Raw genomic sequence first — 22,738 nt, 5'->3', positions numbered from 1 at the left:
TTTTTGGTACAAGGTTGGCGTGTACTTGGGCAGACGAACCCCAGTGGGGGGAAGGGAAACAGGAAAAAATCACTTGTGGGGAGGGGAGAAAGGGGTGTGTGTGTGTGTGTGTGGTTCACAGCTGGGTGTGTGGACGTTTCTGTTGGAGTGGGAGGGGGGAAATAAAATGAAGGAGCTTAGGGAAGGCCAATGGGTAATGTTGGGGCGCTAACGGAGCCTGCAAGGGGGCTGCTTAAATGAGAAAGGATCTGTCCATGAGGGCTGAGTTGAGGGGGTGAAGCTTCCATAGAGGATCATATTCTGAAAACCTAAAATGTTTGCGTTTGAGTGAGTGAGTGAGTGAGTGAGTGAAAAAAGATTTTAACATTCCTGCATTTTTTCTCAGATGTCCAGTGGAAATACCCCTGCCTTACTCTCAGCTGCACTGTTTTTGGATCCCAGTGGAAGGCTGTATATCTTACAAGGTTGTGCAATCGTAGAAGGGGGCGTGGCTGTGAGGGGGCGTGGCTGTGGCCCTCACGAGGGCACCCTGCACAGAGGGCACCCTGAATGTGCCACTACACTACAGGTCTGCATGAGCGTCTACTCCGAGCTGGCTGCGTCTGGAGGTCGTTAGGGGTACATGACGTCGTGGCCACCCAGCAGCCACCCCGGAGCTTATCAGGGAAAAAGCGGATTTCCTGAGATGGCTTGAAGTCCGATTCTTTTCCTCAAGCCGGGTTCTCCCCAGTACAGTTGCTGTGTGCCCCGACCCCGCATTGACCTCGGGTGTGCTAGCCCTGCCCAGGGGTGTGCCTTTCACCAGGACCCCAGTCAAGGGGTGTTTCCTGTGTGTTTCCCATCCCTGCACAAACCAATGAGTGTCTCCTCGGAAGTAACTCCCACTGTGCTCAGTGAGGCTTATCCCCTAAATGCCCACATCAGAATTTACAGAGATCCCCCTCAACTGAAACAGCACAGTTTAAAACACAAAGTCCCTAAATGCTCTGAAGTGCGATCTCGAGGCTCCAATTCTCCACTGTTTGGCTTACTGCCTTAGGAAGTAGCTACTTCGCAGCTTTGTTATAGAGATCCTCCACAGCATCGGGTTAGAAAGGGGGCTGGTTTCCCATCCCTGTGTCCCCCCACACCCTTTCCCAGCACAAGCATGTGTGTGTCCACTCGGAAGTGCTCAATGAGGCTTGCTCCTGAAATGCGGGTGCATCTGGAGTTTCAGGGGAAAGGAGAGAGGTGGTGGTGAGGAGAGCCTGGGGGAGGGGGCTGTAGGAGCTGCTGCAGTAGAAAAATAATGATCAACATGGAACGTTCACAAATGCCAATTTATTGTAAGAGGAAGCTAAACCTGAGTCAAAGAGAAAATACACACAAAGTAAGAGCCTGCAAGAGCTCTCTGAACAATGTAGATTGCTTAAGGAATTTATTTTAGCCATGTCATCGTAGTCATGGTCAGAGACACATAGACAGGCCCTGCTTCACACGAGTCGTACAGACCTCACCCCACAGGGAAATCTTGGCCTGTGGTTTGTTTGCCTCCTTTTCTCAGGATTGAACAGCCAACAGCTGAGCTAAAAACACACAGGGTGTTCACAGAATCTGGTGGAGGGTCCAGACATCTGTGTCTTTTGTTTATAATCCTCCCGTGTTTTCCCACTGCTGCTTCCATCTTTTTTTCTTACCGCCAAAAATCCGTTAAGGAAAAAGGACAGAGTTGCCGCACAATGCCTTCTTACCAGTAACACTGGGGGGCTTCCCTGTCTGGAAGCACCCTCAATCGGTACTAATTGTGCCTTAGAGGTTTTATTGACAGAAAGCACTGAAGCACTACAAATTAATAAATGAATTACGGGTGCAATCCTATCCAGATGCCCACCAGCCTCCAAACTCAGAGGCTGATGGGCATGCTATGCAGAGCAGGAGGAGCGGCGGAGGCGAACTTTGCCTCCGCACTACCCCTGCTCTGCATTTGTACTAGATGGACGTTTTTGCCATCTAGCTAGGGCTCTGCAGAGGGGCAGGGAAGGAGCCTGGGGAGGGCTGGGGATAGCTCGTATTCCTGCTTCCCCAGTCTCCTCCATCTCCACCCCTTTCTCTCTTCTCCGAGTTTGCTTTTGAGCTCGGAGAGGCAGCGGATGCGGTTCTCTCCACACTGGTTGTGAGGGGGAGGGAGCTCAGACTCCTGGGTCTGAGGTTGGAGCGCTGTCTCCAACCTCGGATTCAGGAATCCAAACTATCCTATGCCCCTCCCCCCCGCTGTCTAGGGGCCATAGGATTGCTCTTCCCGGTACTACGGTACCATAAAGTACAAGGCTGACAAAGTACAAGGCATGCGCTGATAACACAGCTTACAAGAAAACAGCTCATACGTTAACAGTTACAACTGCTCAGCAGTGGTGACTCTCTGCCGGGAGAGACCTCCCCCCCGGCCCAGCATGAGTGACATCTTTCGAAGTCCTGTCTCTCAGAACCCAAGAATGGCAATTTTGATTACTGCAAGAACTTCAGGCTCTCATTGATCCAGCACCCTTTTTGCTTTGTCTCAGCACCCTCTATTCCCGTTTGTACGACCCATCTCGACACGTTTCCTGACTGGCATTGTCTGACCGCAAACCCGAATCTTCCCTGTTTGCTTGTTGTTACTGACTCCACGTGCCTTTGTCCTAGTCTGAGTTCCCACATTCCTGGGCCAGTTCCCCTTTTTCTGTGTCTCTTGTCCTCCGAGTCTCCCCTTCCTCTTTTGATGTGCCTGCTTATACTTTGCGTATGCTTGTGGCTTCTCTTGGTAAACTTTGGTCAAGCTGAGCTAACTTATGCATATTTGTTCTAACCTGTGCCTCATTTTTATGTTATGGGTATCTAGTCTCTGACATCACGGTCCTTCCAGTGGGGCTGGAGCAAAGCCAGGATGGCTTCGACCTCTTGGGTTTGCGTAAATGGCACTCCCTCTGGTTGTATTCCTCCAACGGTCTCTCAGGACAGGATTGAGCTAGGAGGGAGTTTTAAAGGGAAAAAGACAACGAGGTGGAATGTTTCCTTGCTAGCAGACAAGCAAAGCCATAAAATAATATAGCATCACCTTCCTGCAAGGGAAAATTGGTCCTGCAAATTACAGGAATGGGCTTTGAAGAGTTCTGGCTCCAGGTCTGAGAGCCCTTGGACAAGGCACCCCCAATGGTCCCCCTCCCTCAGGGAGTCCACCTTCTCACTGCCATGGTCAGCACCTGCAGTTTCTCCTCCTCCTCCTTCTCATTGTTGCTGCCACTTGCTTGCGTGCCAGGTAGACTGCCGGGGAGCAAGGAGGCCGCGACATCTGCTGCTGCTCCTTCTTACCACCACGGTTGTCTTGCCCAGAGCAAGAGGCAAGCAAACAAGCAGGATGCTGTGGTGAAGAGGAGCAGCAGCTCCAGGGGCTTTTGTCAGTGGGCCACTCCTGGGGCGTGGGCCTTCGGCAGGTGCCCAACCACGCCTACCCTAAAATAAAAGCCAGGGTTTTCAGGATCCAGAATCACGCGTCATGCTCCCAAAGCAACTGCCGCATGTGTGTGATGCATGCACAGAAAGCACACAGCCTTCATGAGAGCTGAAGGCCTTGCTTTTTGGACAGCATTAAAGGCAGCCAAGTGGGAGGGGGACAGGTCAGACCCCAGGGAATTGTGCTTTTCACACCACTCCTGTTTGATCTTTTGGGCTTGCACGCTGGACGGGCTTGTTCTATTTTGCACAGATGCCCCATTGAGTCCTGGCTATGCAGGTGGTGAATCGGCTGTTGAAGGGGGGCGGATTTGCTTTAGCAAGGAGCTGCTGTGGAAACCCACTTTTAATTCACATGTGGCTGGGCATCATGGAGGGGCTTTTGCTGGGAGGCCCAGGTCTGGAGGGAGGCAGTGAAGGTGTTTTATATGCACTGTGTTAGATGTCAGGTACAGATACTGGAAAGAAGCAGCCTCATTTGCCTGTGGTTAGCTGCACTGTGCACTAATTCTGTCTTGATCCCGATAGTGCCTCGGCCAGCCTGGCTGCTGCAACTCTATCATGCCTTCTGTCTTAAACTATACGTATGTCTGATTTTTATTTTTTTAAGGAAAAGAAAATGATCCAGCCAGGGATGTCAGAGAAGTGCACAATATGGTTTGAATTTCTGTGAATCTACTGTGGACTGGATTCCACTGCAGACTGGCCTTTTCCAAGTCACGCAGATTCAGTGAACTTGGGGACTGGTTTTTTACTTTGTGAGGGGATTAGCACTAATCTGGATCAACTAATGCAGATTAGTGCATTTGCACAAATGCGCATTAGCACTAATGCAAATCAGCGCATGCAGAACAAAATTCTGGTTTAAAAAATCCAATCAGTGAACAGATGACAGAATGAAAGATGCCTGACAATCCGCAAAACACAGAGAGAATGGATCTAACAAAAGCCATAGATCCCTAGATTCAGCACAGCTGAATTTTCTACCAAGGAAAAGGCAGCAGATGCGTCTGAGGTCTTTCCCTCTCCTTTGTTTTCTTGAAGACTCAAGAGTCCCTCTAGAGACCCGAATCAGAACTTCTTTTGACACATGACATTCTGTGGCAGAAGAAGACGCAATATTTCTTTGAAAGCGAGGCCTGAGTCAAACAGGCTCTGCGGGTTCTGAAAATAATACAAAAACCTAACAACCCCATTTGCCAGAGGTGAAAGAGGGATATGTTTGCACGGCACGAGCAGCAACTGGTGTACAGAGGCATACCGCCTCTAATATTGGAGGTTGCATGTGGCATCAGAAGTAGAAGCCGTTGATGGCTTCATCCTCCATGAATTTCTCAGTGTGGGCCTTTCTGCATGCGAAGAATGAGCTCTGGCACAGCCTGGCAGATACAACCTTCCTCTTACCACATCTTGGCTCATGAGGCTTCAGAGTGTGATCGGAGGCTGTGGGCGAGAGCCTCCCCTCCTGGTGAGAGGCGTTTGAGCAGCCTAGGCATGCACGCGAAGGGAGCACTGCAGAAGTCAGCCACAAGCGTGCCTCCTGGCCGAAATCCTCAGGCTGGACAATGATTGATGGCAAGCCCTGCTTGGCGGAGCACAGTCCGGAGCCATCTCGGTCCACCTGCGCAACAAGAGGAAGCGGGGAAATCAGTACTCCAGCACCGAGGAGCCAATGGAGCCAGTGTGGTGTAGTGGCAAGAGTGTTGGACTGGGAGCTGGGAGATCCGAGTTCTAGTCCCCACTCGGCCATGGAAGCTCACTGGGTGACTTTGGGCCAGTCACACACTCTCAGCCCAACCTACCTCACAGGGTTGTTGTTGTGAGGATAAAATGGAGAGGAGGAGGATAATGTAAGCCGCCTTGGGTTCCTTGCAAGAGGAAAAAAGGCGGGATATAAATGCAATAATAAAAATAAAATGGGGGCTTTTTTCTTTTTTAGCCTCCACGGGTTTGTGTGTGTCTGTGTGTGTGTTGGCTGGATCAGGGAGTAAACCCACACCTGAAATGACAGATGTGCCTCCCAGCAACTCAAATGCTGCCTCAGCCACCACTCTTGTGCCCGGGCCGTCTTCCTTCTCCTCCCCGCCCCCAGTGTCACATCCATGGATTCATTCATAACTTTATCATTTTCTTTTTTTTTTAAGGAAAATTTTATAGTGAAAAGCCAGGCCTAACCCGCTATTCAGAGCAGTGCGCATTTAGAGATGGAAAGGGGCAAATTTAAAAATGAGAAAATCCATTAAAGCATGAAAGAAGTACAATTCTGTGATCGGTATAAATAATACACATCAAGGAAAGTCGTAGATATTTGCATATTTTGCCAAACCTATCCCATGTATGCTGTACATACGGAGTTGTGCAGGGCATTTTCATACCTATCTTCATAGATTTAAGCTTAAACAAACAAACAAACAAATTTGCTTTTTTAATAAAGACAAAATACATAAAGAGAAATGTCTGCTTGTCACTAAGGGAGCTGAGTTCTTCACTTAACACAGAGGTTAGATCCTGACAGTCATACTTAGAGTAGACCTATTGAAGTCAATGGGACAAGTCAGGCATGACTAAGTCCCACTGATTTCAACAGGTCTACTCTAAGTATGACTACATCTGAATCCGACCCCAAAGTCTGTGCTAATACGCTCCAAATGTTTGCAACAAGTTGCTGAATACAACTTGCCTCCCAATTTGCTATATTATATTTCCTGAACATGCTCACTTTCTTGAATGTCTTACCCCATCCTCTTTGTAGTTGCACAGGCTCACGTCACCAGTCTCTGATGCCTGGCACACCATCTCTTTAATGGAGAACTTCAACGGCTGAACCGTTTGGGCAGAAGAGTCCTAGGAAGGAATTCAATGAAAGGATGAGATCCACTCCACTGCTGATCTGTAACTGAAAGGAAAGACAGACCCTGCCCGGCAGAGCTTCCAATGAACACACAAGACTGCAGTCCCCGGATGCCGCGAACACCCGTCAGATGCTGAACAGGTGAGCCTTTTCCCAGGAAAGCTCCACAGAACAACTCAAGCGGAAGCAGTTACACCTTGAGAGACACTGGGATGGAGAAAAGCCGCCTTCCCTGCCTGGAGCTCTCCAGATGAGCTGGACTACAACTCCCATTTGCAGCAGGGCTGCTTTTACCATAAGTAGCCTCCTTTCCCATTCATAATATCAGTAGCCCTGTTTCATTCACAATCGTGGAGTAGCCAGTTTATATGTCATGCACAATAATGAATACACAGAGCAGAAGGAGAAAGGGCAGCCAGCTGCTATTTCACAGTCATGCAGTCCACCTGCAACTTTGCAGTTGCGCAATACACCTACAGCTAAGGAATACACAGTACTTCCCCAGTAAGAAGTAAATCTCATAGAATCATAGAATAGGGTTGGAAGGGGCCTACAAGACCATCGAGTCCAACCCCCTGCTCAGTGCAGGAATCCAAGTCAGAGCATCCCTGACAGATGGCTGTCCCGCCTCAATCAGGGGAGTAAGCCCCACTGAGTTCAGTGGGACTTACTTTCAATAAGCCTTCATGGTGATCATGCTGCAGGACAGGGATTCACCCCAGTGCTGGATGAGAGGGGAGAGGTGTGGGGTAAACTACCTGGGCTTACTTCATGGCTTCCAGTAAACCTCCTTGAGCAGGGGAGTATGGACAGGGATGGGGAACAACTCTTTCATTCGCTGAGCAGCACCTACGGGGTTGATGATGTTTTCCAGGAAATTGGCTTTGGCCTGTCAGGGGCACATGAAGCAAGAAAAGTGGGGTTTTAGGTAGTGCATACTCAGCTTTTCTTGCTTCGTGTGCCCCTGACAGGCCAAAGCTGATTTCATGAAAATTTGGATAATACTCCAACATGCTTCTCATTCCGTTGTCATAAAGATATCCCCACTGCCCCGGACTGTTTAACTTAGAAAAGAGGTGAGTAAGGGGAGACAGAGGTGTATAAAACTGTGCATGGTGTAGAGAAAGAGGATAGGGAGACATTTTTCTCCCCCTCTCATAATACTAAAACCGGGGGTCATTCCATGAAGCTGAATAGTGGGAAATTCAGGACAGATAAAAGGAAGTATTTCTTCACACAACACAGAGTTAAACAATGGAATTTCCTGCAACAAGTTGTAATGATGGCCACCAATTTGGATGCCTTTAAAAGGGGCTCAGACAAATTCCTGGAGGAGAAGGCTATCAATGGCTACTAGACCTGATGGCTACATGCTGCCTCCAGTATCAGAGGCAGTATGCCTATGCGCACCAGTTGCTGGGGAACATGGGTGGGAGGGTGCTGTTGCACTCTTGTTGTACTTGTGGGTTTCCCATATTGGGCATCTGGTTGGCCACTGTGTAAACAGAACCCTGGAGTAAACGATCCGGTGGATCCACAGTTGGCTACAGAATTGGACTCAAAGGGTGCTTATCAATGGGAACTTCTCAAACTGGGGAGAGGTAACGAGCGGGGTACCGCAGGGCTCAGTCCTGGGCCCAGTGCTCTTCAATATTTTTATTAATGACTTGGAGGAGGAGGTGCAGGGAATGCTGATCAAATTTGCAGATGACACAAAATTGGGCGGGATAGCTAACACTTTGGAAGACAGAAACAAAATTCAAAGTGATCTTGATAGGCTGGAGTGCTGAGCAGAAAACAACAGAATAACATCTAATAGGGATCAATGCCAAGTTCTGCACCCAGGAAAAAGAAACCAAATGCACAGTTACAAGATGGGGGATACGTGGCTCAACAACACTATAAACAAGAAGGATCTTGGAATTGTTGTCGATCACAAGCTGAATATGAGCCAACAATGTGATGTGGCTGCAAAAAAGGCAAATGCCATTTTGGGCTGCATTCATAGAAGCATAGCTTCCAAATCCCAGGAAGTACTAGTTCCCCTCTACTCAGCACTGGTTAGGCCTCATCTGGAGTACTGTGTCCAGTTCTGGGCGCCACACTTTAAGACGGATGCGGACAAACTGGAGAGGGTTCAGAGGAGGGCAACAACGATGATTAGGGGACTGGAAACAAAGCCCTATGAAGAGAGACTGAAAGAACTGGGCATGTTTAGCCTTGAGAAGAGAAGACTGAGGGGAGACAGGATAGCACTCTTCAAGTACTTGAAAGGTTGTCACAGAGAGGAAGGCCAGGATTTCTTCTTGATCATCCCAGAATGCAGGACACGGAAGAATGGGCCCAAGTTACAGGAAGCCAGATTCCGGCTGAACATCAGGAAAAACTTCCTGACTGTTAGAGCAATATGACAATGGAACCCATTACCCAGGGAGGCGGTGGGCTCTCCCACGCTGGAGGCATTCAAGACGAGGCTGGACAGCCATCTGTCAGGGATGCTCTGACTTGGATTCCTGCATTGAGCAGGGGGCTGGACTCGATGGCCTTGTAGGCCCCTTCCAACTCTACTCTTCTAGGATTCTACGGGCCTTCGGTTTGATCCAGCAGGACTCTTTTTACGTTAACCTCTGATAATCTCTCCAATTTTGGCATATTGTGGTCCATGATACTAAAATATGGAGATGTGTACAAACCTTTGAAAAGATCTCAGAATGAGCACGTTGTGTGTGGTGGGGTTGGGGGTGGGTGCGGAGGCTACAGGTTAGGGGAAGGAACAATGGGGTTCAACGGACAGGAGTTGTACTTCAAGCCAGGCATTAGGAAATGTTTCCTAACTGTTAGATCAAGTCCATCAGAGAAAGCCGTTGCCTGAAAAAGAGTTCCTCAATATTTGGGCTGGTGTAGCCAACTGCAAGCCAAGCCTTGCATAACTACGTTCCAGAAGGCAAGAGGAATCCAGGCCACAAATAAACCCCAACCAGCCACCTCTTTGGGCGTTGCGTATGTAAACCCCATCTGTCCTTCTGGGAGTACGTTTTAATTTGCTTGAGGGAGAACCAGTTCTGCAAGGACTCCAGCACAAGCTTGGCTTGCAATTGGCTGCATCAGCACAACGTTTGCCACAGCTCCCTGGATCCTGGCTGCTCTGACCTCTTTGCTATGACAGCCTGATCCGACCTTTCCTAATGCCTGACTTATTCTTCCGCCCTACTGCTCTTTGTCCTTTCCTCACAGGATCAAGGGAAGAAATGTTTCTCCTCACCCCCCTTATTTGGAGGTGTGCATTTTTGTCATGGATTTGTAGATTTCCCATTCAGTTGAAGGCATGTGGTCCCATTGTTTTATGGTTAAGGATTCCAGTGTGCCAGACTCAGAGAATTACGGGCATTTGCTAGAGGTGCTTACAGAGCAAGAGCTCCAGGTAACTCATGCAAGTGAGCCAAGTCACATGAGGAGGACAAAATATTCCTAATGAGGGTGACTTGAATATTTTCGCCTTGTAAACCATTCTGAGTTCTCTGGAAAAGTGGGCTGGAAATATTAATATGAATAAGCAAATAAATAGAGAGCTATATTGAATTATCAAAAACCCTGCTGGTTTAAGACCAGAGTTATGGCTATCTTATGTTGGTTCAAGCTCCACAAAGCCAGGAAATGGGAAGCTAAGGCTGATGCCTTAACTGACGTGCCTGGTGATGAGTGATGATGTTGTGCAATGTCACAAATTGTGCTTGCTTACAACTTACTCTCCATGCACCCACACTTTTCCTTGTTCTTTCAGGCCCAAATCCAGATGGGGAGGATGGAGTATCTGGGGCCAGCAAAGATGCCCCACATTGTCCTGGCCCTGTATTGCCTTATGAAGCATCTGAGCCTTAGTGTATTGCGAAAAGAATCCTCTCATGAGTTGACCCTTGCCAGATTGTTGCTTACATCAGTATTTTTGTTTATTTTTTTTTCTTATACCGCCCAATAGCCAAAGCTCTCTCAGTGGTTCATAACATTAAAACCACAAAAATACAGCAGAAAATACAATATAAATTAGAATAGATTAAAACTACAGAATAAAAATACGACCAGAATAAAACCTAGCAGCTGTGCAGATATTTAAAGTCTAAAGCTAAAAAAACTGGAATGCTAAAATGCTAAAAATGCCTGGGAAAATAAAAAGGTCTTCACTTGGTGCCAGAAAGAGTACAACTTAGGTGCTAGGCAAACCTCTCTACAACCTCTTCACCCGAGAAGCTGCAGAAAAGGCCTTTTTCCTGGTAGCCACCTGCCTTGCCTCTTTGTCCGGGGCTCCTGGAGGAGGACTCCTGAAGAGGATCTTAGGGTCCGGGCAGGTACATATGGGAGGATTCGATCCTTCAGATAACTTGGCTCAAGCCGTCTGGGCTTTGAATGTTAATTAAATGTTAATACAAGAATTTTGAATCGGGCCCAGAAAGGAACTGGCAGTCAGTGCAACTGGAAAAGTACAGGCATAATGTGATCTTGTTGTCCAGTCCTTGTTAACAATCTCGCTGCCCTGTTTTGGACCAGCTGAAGTTTCTACACAGTTTTCAAAGGCAGCCCCACGTATAACGCATTGCAGTAATCCAGATGAGAGGTTATCAGACCGTGGATAACTGTAGCTAGGCTATCTCTGTCCAGATAAGGGCATAGTTGGTATATCAGCCTAAGCTGATAAAAAGTGCTCCATGTCACTGAGTTCACCTGTGCCTCAAGCGACAGTACTGGGTCCAATAGCACCCCCAAACTACGAACGTGATCCTTTAGGGGGAGTGCAACCCCCTCCAGAACAGGCTGAACATCACCTAGCTGGGCAGACAGGGAGAGGGAGCCCTTTTCTAGCCGTAAGGCTAGATAATCACTAGGCATGTCAGTTAAGGCATCAGCCTTAGCTTCCCATTTCCTGGCTTTGTGGAGCTTGAGCCAACATGAGACAACCTTAACTCTGGTCTTAAACCAGCAGGTACTGGCAGCATTCTAGCTTCAGTGTGAAACTGAGCATGTCTGACATAATTTTGCCAGCAGTCACTGCCATGGGCTTTCATGGGGCAGAAAAACCTTAGTAACTTTGGAAATGCTGCTCAGAACTTCACCAAACCAATGAAAGGCACATCTCCTCAACAAACAAGAATAAGGCTCATAAGGCGTTTTCACCAACATCTGAAAGACGTATATGATATGCTGAGCTGCAGCTTGGAGTAAAAAGTACAAATGTGTCCATTCTCAGCACTTTTTAACTTGTGGTACCTGTGGCTATTGCTATTGGGTTGGTTTGAAATTTTGCACAATTGTAGACCTCATCAGATAGATCATGGGTGCCAAGTTACTAGCTCAACAGTAGAATTTTAAGGCTTATAATGGAGGAAACTTTCTTTTACGACTCAACTAAAAGGGCACTCCCATGCCCCTTCAATTAAATATATAATTAAGGGGGGCATGATAGAGAAGCATAGAATGAGCATGGCATGGAGAAAGTGGCTAGAGAAATATTTCCTGACGGTGTCTCATACTACTACAGTTTGGGGCCAGCTTATCTGAAGGACCATCCACACTCATATCAACCTGCGTGAGCCTTGAGAATGGCTTCTGAGGTCCTGTTCACTGGTCTGGTGAGTACCAGGGTCAGAGCCTTTTCTGTGGTAGCCCCATCACTTTTGAATTCCCTTCCCAGGGAGATATGTTTGGCCCCCCTCTATCGGTTTTTAGGTGAGCCCTAAAGTCTTTTTCATTCCAGTCAGCTTTTGAATGATTCTAGAACTGTTTTATTCTGCTGATACTGTTTTTATCTGCTGTTAGTATATTTTTAGATGTCTTTGTGTTTTGTATTTATGAATTTTGTGATTTTAAATGTATTGTTATGAATTTTGTGTTTTAATAATGTTGTGAGCCACCTTGGAAAGGGTAATCCTGACCTAGGGTGGCCAGGTGTCCTAGAAGGCAGTCCTCCCTTTAAAGGTGTCCTCTATCTGAAGGGCTGTCCAGTCCAAAACTAGTTTAAAGATAAAAGTCCATCAGGAGGGAGAGCAGGCCGGGGCCTTGATGTTTCCCAAGCATCGTTAGCACCTGGACAGCAGACCAAGCAAGGCACGCAGGTCACCTGGTCAGCCTGACCCCGTATGGTGAGAAGTATTGTATTCCAATATAAATTATAATTATTTATTTCTAAATTTGAATCTATATGTATCAGTTAGCATCTGCAAATGTTATGCAACTTGGTGTCCTCTGTTGATCTCTTTTTTGGTGATGCATTTCCTTTTTTTTGGCAATGTGTAAGTAGTCACCCTACAGGTGACCTATAAATAATGATTTTAAAAAAATATATAATGATATTAGTATCACAGGGCATGGTCTGAAGGCACATGAGGCAGCCATCTTGCCGAAGCTAAGCAGGTCTAGGTCTGGTCAGTGCTTGGAGGGGAGACCCCCTGGGAACCACATGTAGCCACCTTGAGCTCCACAGTGGAAGAAAGGTGGGATATAAGTGTAATAAATAAATAAAATAAAATAAAATAAGGCTGAATATCATTTGCTGGGTGTACATAAGAACGTAAGAAGAGCCGTGCTGGGCCAGACCAAGGGATCAGACCAATTACTCCAGCATTCTGTTCACACAGTGGCTGACCAGCTGTCAACGGGAGACCCACAGGGAAGACATGAGTGCCAGGACAGCTAGACTGGTGGGGACGAGGGAGAGGGCCTTCTCTGTGGTGGCCCCCACTCTGCGGAACTCCCTCCCTAGGGAACTCCGCCATGCCCCCTCTTTAATGAGCTTCTGTCGTGCATTAAAAACGTGGTTGTTCAGGCAGGCATTTGGGGTGGGTTAGGGTATTTAAAAAAAAAAAATTATGGTAAAATTTTATTGTTTTAAATTGTTTTATGGTGGGTTGTACATCGCCCAGAGTGGCTGGGTGACCAGTCAGATGGGCGATTAATAAATTTAATAAATAAATAAATAAATAAATAAATGAGTGCAACAGCACCCTCCCACCCATGTTTCCCAGCAGCCGGTGTACATGGGCACTCTGCCTCTGATACTGGAGGTATTCTGTTCACACAGTGGCCAGCCAGCCGCCCACGGGAAACCCACAAGCAGGACACGAGTGCAACAGCACCCTCCCGCCCATGAGTCCAATGGATTCAGTGGGATGTGTACAAGATGGCACGGCTAAGAGTTTCTTTTTTTATGAACCCCAGAAGACTTAAGGAAGAGCAATACATTTGCGAATGAAGCCCTGACACTGAACTGCGGGAAATGATGCCAAGAGGAGGAGGAGGAGGAGGAGGAGGAGAATTGGGCAGTGAGTTGACTAGCTGCATTTTACACCTTGCCACAGTGCAATAGTCAACACTTCGTAGACTGTGAGTACCAGGTTTAAGGTTTTGGTACTAGTGGTACTAGTGTACAAAGCCCTAAACAACTTGAGACCAAGATACTTGAGAGAGAGCGCCTTCTCCCTTACCAACCTGCCCCATCACTGAGGTCATCAGATGGGATACTCCTGGTGGTTCCACATGGACCCATGGCCCGATTGGAGTCCACCAGAAGAAGAGCCTTCAGTGTGGCAGCCCCCTTTCTTTGGAACTCCTTGCCCCTGGAGGTCAGGCAGGCGCCAACACTGTGTTGCTTCTGGGACCTCCTGAAAACTGTTCTGTTCCAGGAAGCATTCCATAAATGACCAGCCACAGTTTTTATTGGCATTTTGCATTTCTTCTGTTCACCACTCTGGAATCTGTTTGGATGGGGAGCGGTATACAAATGTTGTCAATAAATAAATGGATGGATGGATGGATAGATAGATAGATAGATAGATAGATAGATAGATAGATAGTGGTAGTTGTGAGATAGGGCTCCATCACAGGGGCAGAGAATTCCACATCAATGCCAGTTCTTTCCCCATCCAGCATCATTGCAGGACTGGGTCATTCTCTTTAGATGGCTGCCCCCATCATGTTATTTTCCATTTCTTTCCTTCTCATGGGGGTGGTGATGCCGCTCAGCGGCATCGCCACCTTTCTGCGAAGAAGCATTACACGCGCTCGGGGTTCCTCCCTGGGTCCTTCCCCTTTCTCTCCCCTTGCACACTACTGGTGGATGGGGACTGACACGCAGGCAGCCCCCCCCAATCTCCCCGGGCTCCTCACCTCCCCATTCAGTGTTTTTGACAATCTCTGCCATTTACTCAGCCGTTTACTGGCTGGGAATGCATAGCAGGGGGGCGTCCCAGCAGGTCGGAAGGCCAGCACGCCGCTCTGCCGACCTGCCGCTCTGCTGCCTTGTTTGGAACACTGCAGGCCCAAAATGGCGAAGGCCCAAAATGGAGCAGGCAGGGGAAGGCGACACACCCCACAGCCCATCGTCACCACCTTCACCATCGTGGCCGCACCCCCAACAACCCAAAACAACCACCCACACACGCCAACACACAGCGGTTCATTCGCACTAGGGGAGAAATACATGGGGAAGTCATGGCACTCCATTTGCACATATTTGGAAAAATACCACATTTTTTCTGTTTGAGGAAAACACAGGATAGGTGGGCGGAAGTGGTGGGATAATGACTGGAAGATGACGACGTCATGGAATGGATCCACACAATTCAGGGAGTGGCCAATCATGAAGGTGCAATAAACTGGAGGTGTCGAGATGACCATAGTCAGTGGAAAACTTTTGCATGCCCTGGGGGGTCCAGCCATTTAGTGTGCAGAAGCCATGGACACTGGAGATCTTGGGACCCAATCCACCGAAACATTCTCCTGTGCTGCTAGTCCCACTGAAATTAACAGGAGCCGTGTACACATCTCTTGTACATTTCAAGGGTGTTGCAGATGAGCGTCCCAGTGCATGATTCCCTTGGAACTTAGCAGTCACTTTTTCCCTGCCATATATGCAGCTTGTTGGGAGGTGTGCCAGCTGAGATCAGTCTCTGATCCAACAGGACAAAGGCTCCCCTATTGCCTCAGCCTTTCCCAACCTGAAACCCCGTTCCTAGCCTGGCCACCTGGGCTGTTTTGCAAGGAGGATTTTGGCAGTTCCTCTCCCCACATCCAACTGCTATCCCCCTGTTCCGTTGGACCCACAACAGGCATTTCCTGCAGGGGGAAGAGAAAACCACCCATGCATCCCTAGCCAATGGGCAGTTGTCCCACTGGGGAGGAGGTCCCAGGAGAGGTGGGCTATAAATAAAGCAGCCAGCACCCACATTCCCAACTTGGGCTGAACCTGAACTCCCAGAAGAGAGAGCTGATGAAGAAGATGGAGGTCTGCTGTGCTGTGTTGCTGTTCGTCGGGGTGGTCACCGCGGCCCCCACCGAGACTACTCCCGTCAGCTACGATCAGGCGATCGCCTCTGCTGTTGACACCTACAACCAGGAGCAAAACCCCGAGTACATCTTCCGCCTGCTGGAGGCTGAGCCCCAGCCAGATTGGGTGAGTAGCTCCATGACGTGGGTGCACGCATGTCCTGGCGTCGAGGTTGCCACAAACACTTTGTACGTGCAGCCACAGTTTCCCCAGGAAGGACGCTGTTCATGAGCCAAAGGTCAAGGCTCCCTTTGGTGTTCTGGGCATGCAGGTGTTTGAACCTTGTGCATTCGCTGCAGGGCAGAGCCTGCCTGGTTTATTATTGCGCCTGTTTCACTTGCAGCCCGCTCTGTTCGAAGGGCTTTGGATCGAAGGGACACCAACTTCACACTCATAGATGGGAGGGTCCCTGAAGGGAACCCACTTCTTCTTATATAATAGTTTCGTAGAAGCTTCAAATGATGTAACTAACACCTACACCAACCCTGTGAGGTAGGCCAGCATGATCACCTCTGTGTTAGCAGAGAGACCAAAGCCTTGCCTGTGCCCGCCTGGTGAATTTGAAGTGTGAGTAAAATTTGAACCAAGGGCTTCCCAAGTTGCATGCTTAGTCTGACTGTGGATTAGATTTGAGGGAAGAAAGAAAGAAAGAAAGAAAGAAAGACACCCAAAGAGAGAGGCATTGGTCTTTTTAATCAGCAACCTAAGTGGTTGCACCCACATGACCTCCTACCTGTTCTCACCCTATTCCCTTTTCCTCCCCCACACTCCCTAATTCAGTGGCTGAGAAGACCCCTCCCCAATCTTTTACCAAAAAAAAATGTTCCCCATTTCATTCTCTTCAGATCAGCCTTCGCCAACCTGGCGCCTTCCAGATGTTCCAGACTAAAACTCCCATCATCCCTAACCCTTGGCCGTGCTGCCTGGGGCTGATGGGAGTGGTGGCACACAGGGTGCCTGGCCATTTTCTCAGCACCCACCCCTGGGCATCCCCTAAAGTGATTTGTAGCTTTCTACAGCCAAAGCCGCCCGTCCTGGGTCAGAGAAGGGAAGTGAGAATCAAGGAGCAGAGGGATTTGGGGAAGTTCCCTTTCTGCTAAAAGCAGCTCTAGGGAGTAAGGAAGGGCGACTTTATTTCCAGAAGGCTTCCTGTGTCTCCAACAGCTGTATGCTTGGCAGAAATCCACCACTGAAGCTTTCGCCATCACTGATTCTGTATGCTGGGGAAAACAGCATCTGTTACGTTTCTGCCTATGTTGTAGGTGTTGAAGGCACAAGAGCCCTGCCAGATAAAACATTAGCAACCCTGTTGCACACACACACAGTTACACACACATGCACAAACACACACAGAGTTAGAACCCAAGTTGTTGCTCATGGAGGGCTTTTCTACATGAGGCTTTAACCCATGCCTTTACTGAGGCTTCTGCTTCCAGATTCTTTGTGGGATTAAAATCGGCCATTTACATGAGCTTCCCTCCCCCCACCCACTTTCCCCCCTTTATCTGCAAGTTTGATATATACACGTTTGATATGCAAGTTCGATATGCTCCTTTACACGTGTTTTTTCCCCCAGGATTTTTCTTTCTCTGCCTTTCTATACGTTCCATTATACAACCACTAGATGGCATTGTTGTATAGTAGAATTGTGAAAATACTCCAGATTTCTATAATACCATTCAGAAAAATACCAGACTTTGAGCTTTTCTACACAAGGCATTTATTGTGTGTTCATAATTCTTTACTCACGGTTGTTTATGGGCTCTTTAAGCAATGTTGTGATCCTCCAGTTTCTTTTTTGTTTTTTAAGAGTGCTTTCCCAGGTTGTTTTTTTTTTTAGAATGGGGAGAATGGGGCACTGTTTTATAATGGGAAAAACAGCACTGTTTCTTGTTGTGTACTTAAGCTATCCTGCTATAGCACTGTTCCACCTGAAGGTTATGTAACAGAAGAGCAGGAAAGGAAAAGCTGTTTGTGTAGAGCTCTGATCTCAATTCTGCAACAAAACCTAAGGTAGATACTGTGATTAACAGCCTCATGTAGAAAAACTCTTTCCTCTTTAGGAAAAAAACTGTGATAATAGTTGCAAGGTACGGGAGAGTCCTTGGAGGAGGATGACGCTGTGTAAAGGACCTGCAAAATACCGCAAGTGAGGAATCAGGAGCAAACAATAACAGCCTTGTGTAGAAAGGCTCTTGTAAAGGACCTGATTCAAAGGCAAACCCTAAACAGAACTGCTCTCTATTCCCAGTCAGATGATTTATCCCTTTTACTGAATGTCTCCACAGCAAGCTACTGGTGAAACCACCCAGCCATTGAAATTCTCCATCAAAGAGACGGCTTGCCGTCCGTTCGACCAGACTGATGTGACCCAGTGCGACTACAAACAGGATGGGGTAAGGGCACTGTCCCCTTAGGAGGGTCTCTCTTGTTTAGACGATTGCCAGCCTTCTCCTGCTCCTGTGCCTTTAACAGCCACTGGAGATGCAGAAATTAATCAGGGGATTTTGTTTCTCCCCAGTAGCCTTTTTCTCCCATATTGGCACCTTTCACACCTCCCCCCACAGCCCCATTTATGCCTCAGAATCCAGATAGCATCCCTCCCAAACAGTTGCTTTGCTGTCCCACTGTGTGTAGAGCATCCATCAGAATTGTAGCCCCATCCTGAGGTGTTATCTGTCCCCTCGCTGTTGCCACTCCTGGCTTTTTTTGCTATTAAACCTGATTTTTCATTGCATCAGTTTTATTGTGAGGGCAGTTTGGACAAAGGCCAATATCCAAATCTACACCATTAATGGAGATCATAAATAAACGTTACCCTGGGAAGTCTGGAGGTACATTCACCACCACAATGGGTGCCCTGTCATGTGCCCCGCACAGTGCCTGAGTCGAAGGGCATCTTCTGTTGCTCCCGCCTCAGAGCTTAATGGCGAAATTCTACACACACGTCTGCTTGGAAGTAAGTCCCACTGAGTTCAGTGGGGCTTACTTCCAGGTAAGTGGGCTTGGCTTGCAGCAGCCTAAGGCTGCAATTCAAATACAACACCCTTCCCCAACCTGGGGCCCCCCAGATGTGATGGACTACAACTCCCAGAACCCCCCAGGTTGGTGGATTCTGGGAGCTGTAGTCCAACACATGCTGGAGAAGGCTGCCCTGTGCTGACGCCCTCTAAGCCTCTTCTGCCACAGAGATTTGGGGGGCAGGGGTGCGCGCGCTTCTCGGGCTTGTTTCTCCTTTCGTGTTCACGACTCTTTTTCTCCCCTTGGACAGGTCGACAAGGACTGCTCTGGATTCTATTCGACCCAGCAACGTCCACCAGTCATTATCGTCCAGTGTGAGGATGTGGACCAAGAGGTACTTCTGTTCCTTTTCCTTTTGCATGGGTTGCTGACAACACTGAGGCTGCGGAGGGGGCACTGTGGGGGAAAAAACCCTCCTGAGACCCTAGAGGGCTGGTGACACTCAAAGTAAATTCTGCAGTAGATGGGCCAGTGGTCTGACCTAGTATAAGTTGGTTTTGTACGCTCACAAAGGCGCCAAATTTTGTTTTCCAAAATTCTGGCACCTCAGGCATGAATGCTTCTGTGAGCGTACGAAACCAACCGGCATGCCTGAGGTACCAGAAGACCTCCTCAGTATGTGCAAAATGCCATTTCCCATGTGATATGAAGCAGATTTTTTAAAAAGCACATCTTGTAAAGAAAATAGCAATGAAATACACACATTTGGTTGAGCTTAATATCCTCCTGTTCTTCCGGGGCAAGAGGGGGGCATTTGGACTTTGCCAGTGGAATTTTGGCTCTTTCGCAACCCTGTTCAGACCAAGGCTACTGCCACACTCTGCGTTTTCTATGGGCTTCATTCATTCGCTGTTTACAGGGCATCTAATGTGATGTCATCCTCAAATTGTCATCCTCCTGTGGTTTCCCTGAATGTCCATCTTTTTTCAGACCACAAAAGCCTGGCTGTCTTTTTAAAAAAGAACAAACGAAACAGTAGCGCACTCTCCCCAGATGTAGGGCCCCTTAGCGCTACCCGATTGCCTTTTTACAAACAAGAGGCCTGGTTCTGACACATGCAGTGACCCATCCGGCCAGTGAGCCGATCACCATGCATTTGGTGCGCTGTCACTGCTAACTTACTAATTGGCACCGATTTATCACAATTGTTGTTTATTTTTTATCCACTCCATCTGCACTAAATTTTGCCTTTAACTTTGTTTTAAATAGTCACCCTATAGCATAGGGGTGGGAAGCCTTAGGGGCCACGGGCAAAGTCCTTCTGGGCTCCTCAGATGCCCACACACGCTTTCCCCTAACCCCCAATCATTAGTTTTTTTCCAGTAGAGGCTGGTGGTTCCAATGCCAGTGGGGTGGTAAATCCGCTCTAGGTTTCAGTCAAAACCAGTCAGAACTCTGAAGGAGCCATCCAAAGTGCGAATATTGTTTTGTTGTTTTAAGATTAGGAAAATGGTGTGCCCAGGTGAATTGCTCCTTCCTCGCCCACTTGGCCATGTTGTGCCCACTCATGTGGATGGAACATAGAGGGCTGTACAGACACAGCAATGCTATACCTGCCCCCAAATGTGGAAAGGTAGCTGCAGTTCTACAGGTGGTTTGCAGTGGAAGAACAATACTTGGGCCATTCTAGGAGCAACTAGTCTTGAAGCACCCTAAAATGCTGTGTACTGGCCTTGTAACAAACGAATCACACAAGTGCACACACGCTCACTCTGCCTCATCTCTCTCACCCCTGATCTAGCTGAATCGCATCACAAGAGGTCGCTGGGGAAAGGCCTGGGGAAAAATTAAAAGGTTTGGGAAGAAGCATGGTGTGAGCATTGCCTTAGGAGCTCTCAGATTTTTGGGGTAGAGCGTTCCCGAGAGAAAGGATGCTGAGATGCTCCCCACCTCACCATGCTTGCTGCTACAGCTACACAGCAAAGAGACCTGGAAGTTCAGATGTGGAAGTCCTGCGCTGCTTCTTTGCACTGTTTCTCTTTCACTACTTGTTCAAAGATGTTTCATCTGTCTTCATTGCCTAATAAAATGCCCTTAAAAAAAAAAAAATCTTCTTGTGAAATGCTTTCCCCCCACCCCCAAAGTTAAATGGTATTTGTCAGCAGCCTCCAAACTTTGACGAAGGGCAAGTCCAATAAGTGATGTCCACCAACCAAAGGCCATTTGTCATAACACGGGAGGAGGGACGCCACCTTTTCTTGTTAACATTTTTTAAAAAAATGTCCAAACAAGAAGTGTGGGATGGGCAAAACCCCACTTGGGTGCTAAGGAAAACTCTGCTTAGCTGCACCCTCCAGAATTGCTTGTTTTGCACAATTGTGGAGAGACCACAGCTCAGAGGTACAGCACATGCTTTTCATGTAGGAGGTCTCCAGTTCAATCCTTGGCAGCTCCAGTTAAGATGGATCATGCATACTGGTGTAGTGGTAAGTTTAGAAGTGCAGCCACTCATCACGACAGTCCACATTGTCACGCTCCCATGGAGAGTCCAAAAATGCAGGCAGCTGTGTTGATCCATATCAACAAACTACATCTAGCAGTTTTAAAGTGCAATCCTATGCATGTTTGGAGAGAGAAAAGGCCTACAACTCCCAGCATTCCCCAGCCAGCATTGCTGGCTGGGGAATGCTGGTAGTTGTAGGCCTTTTCTCTCTCCAAACATGCATAGGACTGTACCCTTAATATTAATATTTAGCAGGAGCAAACATGAGTAGGCCTTAATTTCCCATTCAAGACCAGGCCACCCCAAAATACTTTGCATTTGAGTATATTGTTGCTGGGAAAATCCATCTGCCCTCTCATCTACTGTGAGAATTGCAGCTAAACTCAGAGGGAACCTGAGTGGGTAGGGGTGGCCGATGACATTGCCGTCCCTGCTAATCAAAAGGTCCTGTTGCTTCGACCCTGCGAGCCCCAGTTCCACTACAACACTGATCACATGGCAAGTGATGGGGAAAACCGCTCTATGCCTGGGGCCTTGGAGATCTGCTGCCAGTCACAGCAGGGAATAAAGGCAACTAAAATGATCAAGGGGCTGGATTAACTCCCCTAGGAGGGAAGGTTACAGCAGCTGTGATTGTTTAGCTTAGAAAAAAGGTGAGGGAGGGGAGACATGATAGAGGTGTACAAAATCATGCATGGTGTGCTGAGAGTGGAGCAAGAGACATTTTTCTCCCTCTCTTCTAATACTAGAACCCTAATAGGGTCATCCCATGAAGGTGATTGGTGGGAGATTCAGGACCAATAATAGGAAGGACTTCTTCACACAATACGTAGTTAAACTATGGAATTCACTACCACAAGATGTGGTGATGGCCACCAATGTGGATGGCTTTAAAAGGGGATTGGACAAATCCATGGAGGTTATCAATGGCTACCTTCCTGATGGCTCTGTGCTTCCTCCGGTATCAGAGGCAGTATGCCTATGTACCCCAGTTGCTGGGGAACATGGGTGGGAGGGTGCTGTGGCACTCATGTCTTCCTTGTGGTTTTCCCACGGGCATCTGGTTGGCCCCTGTGTGAACAGAATGCTGGACTACAGGGACCCTTGGTCTGATCCAGCCTCAGGGCTCTACTTATGTTCTGAAGGATGGGAGGAACAAATAGCCTAACTTAAGGCCGCTTTCTATGCTGCACTTTAATTATACTCCTGCTTATGAGGATGGGATATACAGGCCACTGTGTGCTAACCACTCAACTCCCTTCCATCTCTACTTCAGGGAATTTGGGATTAGACCCAAAACATGGGGTTCAATCCAGCCAGAGCCGAGCAGTTGTAACCCCCTTCATTTCACTGGAAGAGTTAAACATGTGCCTGACATTTCCCCAGGATCCTCTGGGGGAGGGAGTGATCTGGAGTGAACAAAACAATGGGTTGTTGTTGTTCAGTCGTTCAGTCGTGTCCGACTCTTCGTGACCCCATGGACCATAGCACGCCAGGCCTTCCTGTCCTAGGGAGAGGTTAACCCACTCCTTTGCCACTTTTCTGCTACCAGTGCCTAATAGACTGGGCCAGCCCTACCATTAGGCAGAGTGAAGCAGTTGGTTCAGGTGGCAGATGCTGGGAGGCATCAGCAAGGTGCTGC

The 22,738-nt window shown here is 48.0% G+C and overlaps 1 protein-coding gene across 1 annotated transcript; it reads left to right on the top strand.

The window, feature by feature from the left end:
• Positions 1-15,537: 15,537 nt before the first annotated feature.
• Positions 15,538-20,689, top strand: LOC146345273 (cathelicidin-2-like). Its single transcript, XM_084859525.1, has 4 exons — positions 15,538-15,758; positions 17,921-18,028; positions 18,904-18,987; positions 20,395-20,689. Exons 1-4 carry the CDS (start codon positions 15,576-15,578, stop codon positions 20,503-20,505), a joined length of 486 nt encoding a protein of 161 aa, XP_084715651.1. The 5' UTR covers positions 15,538-15,575; the 3' UTR covers positions 20,506-20,689.
• Positions 20,690-22,738: the final 2,049 nt, after the last annotated feature.

The sequence above is a fragment of the Heloderma suspectum genome, chromosome 5 (assembly GCF_057233095.1).
Source record: "Heloderma suspectum isolate Gila_16-S chromosome 5, 16-S_ref, whole genome shotgun sequence".
NCBI classification, from domain to species: domain Eukaryota; kingdom Metazoa; phylum Chordata; class Lepidosauria; order Squamata; family Helodermatidae; genus Heloderma; species Heloderma suspectum.
This window is presented reverse-complemented; position numbering and strand designations above follow the sequence as displayed.

What these genes read in the sequence shown, in the direction of transcription:
- LOC146345273 (XM_084859525.1), top strand. Translation starts at nt 15,576, where the DNA reads ATGAAGAAGATGGAGGTCTGCTGTGCTGTGTTGCTGTTCGTCGGGGTG. An exon ending in GCGACTACAAACAGGATGGG is followed by an intron (nt 18,029 to 18,903) that starts GTAAGGGCACTG and finishes CCCCTTGGACAG; the next exon opens with GTCGACAAGGACTGCTCTGG. An exon ending in GTGAGGATGTGGACCAAGAG is followed by an intron (nt 18,988 to 20,394) that starts GTACTTCTGTTC and finishes CCCCTGATCTAG; the next exon opens with CTGAATCGCATCACAAGAGG.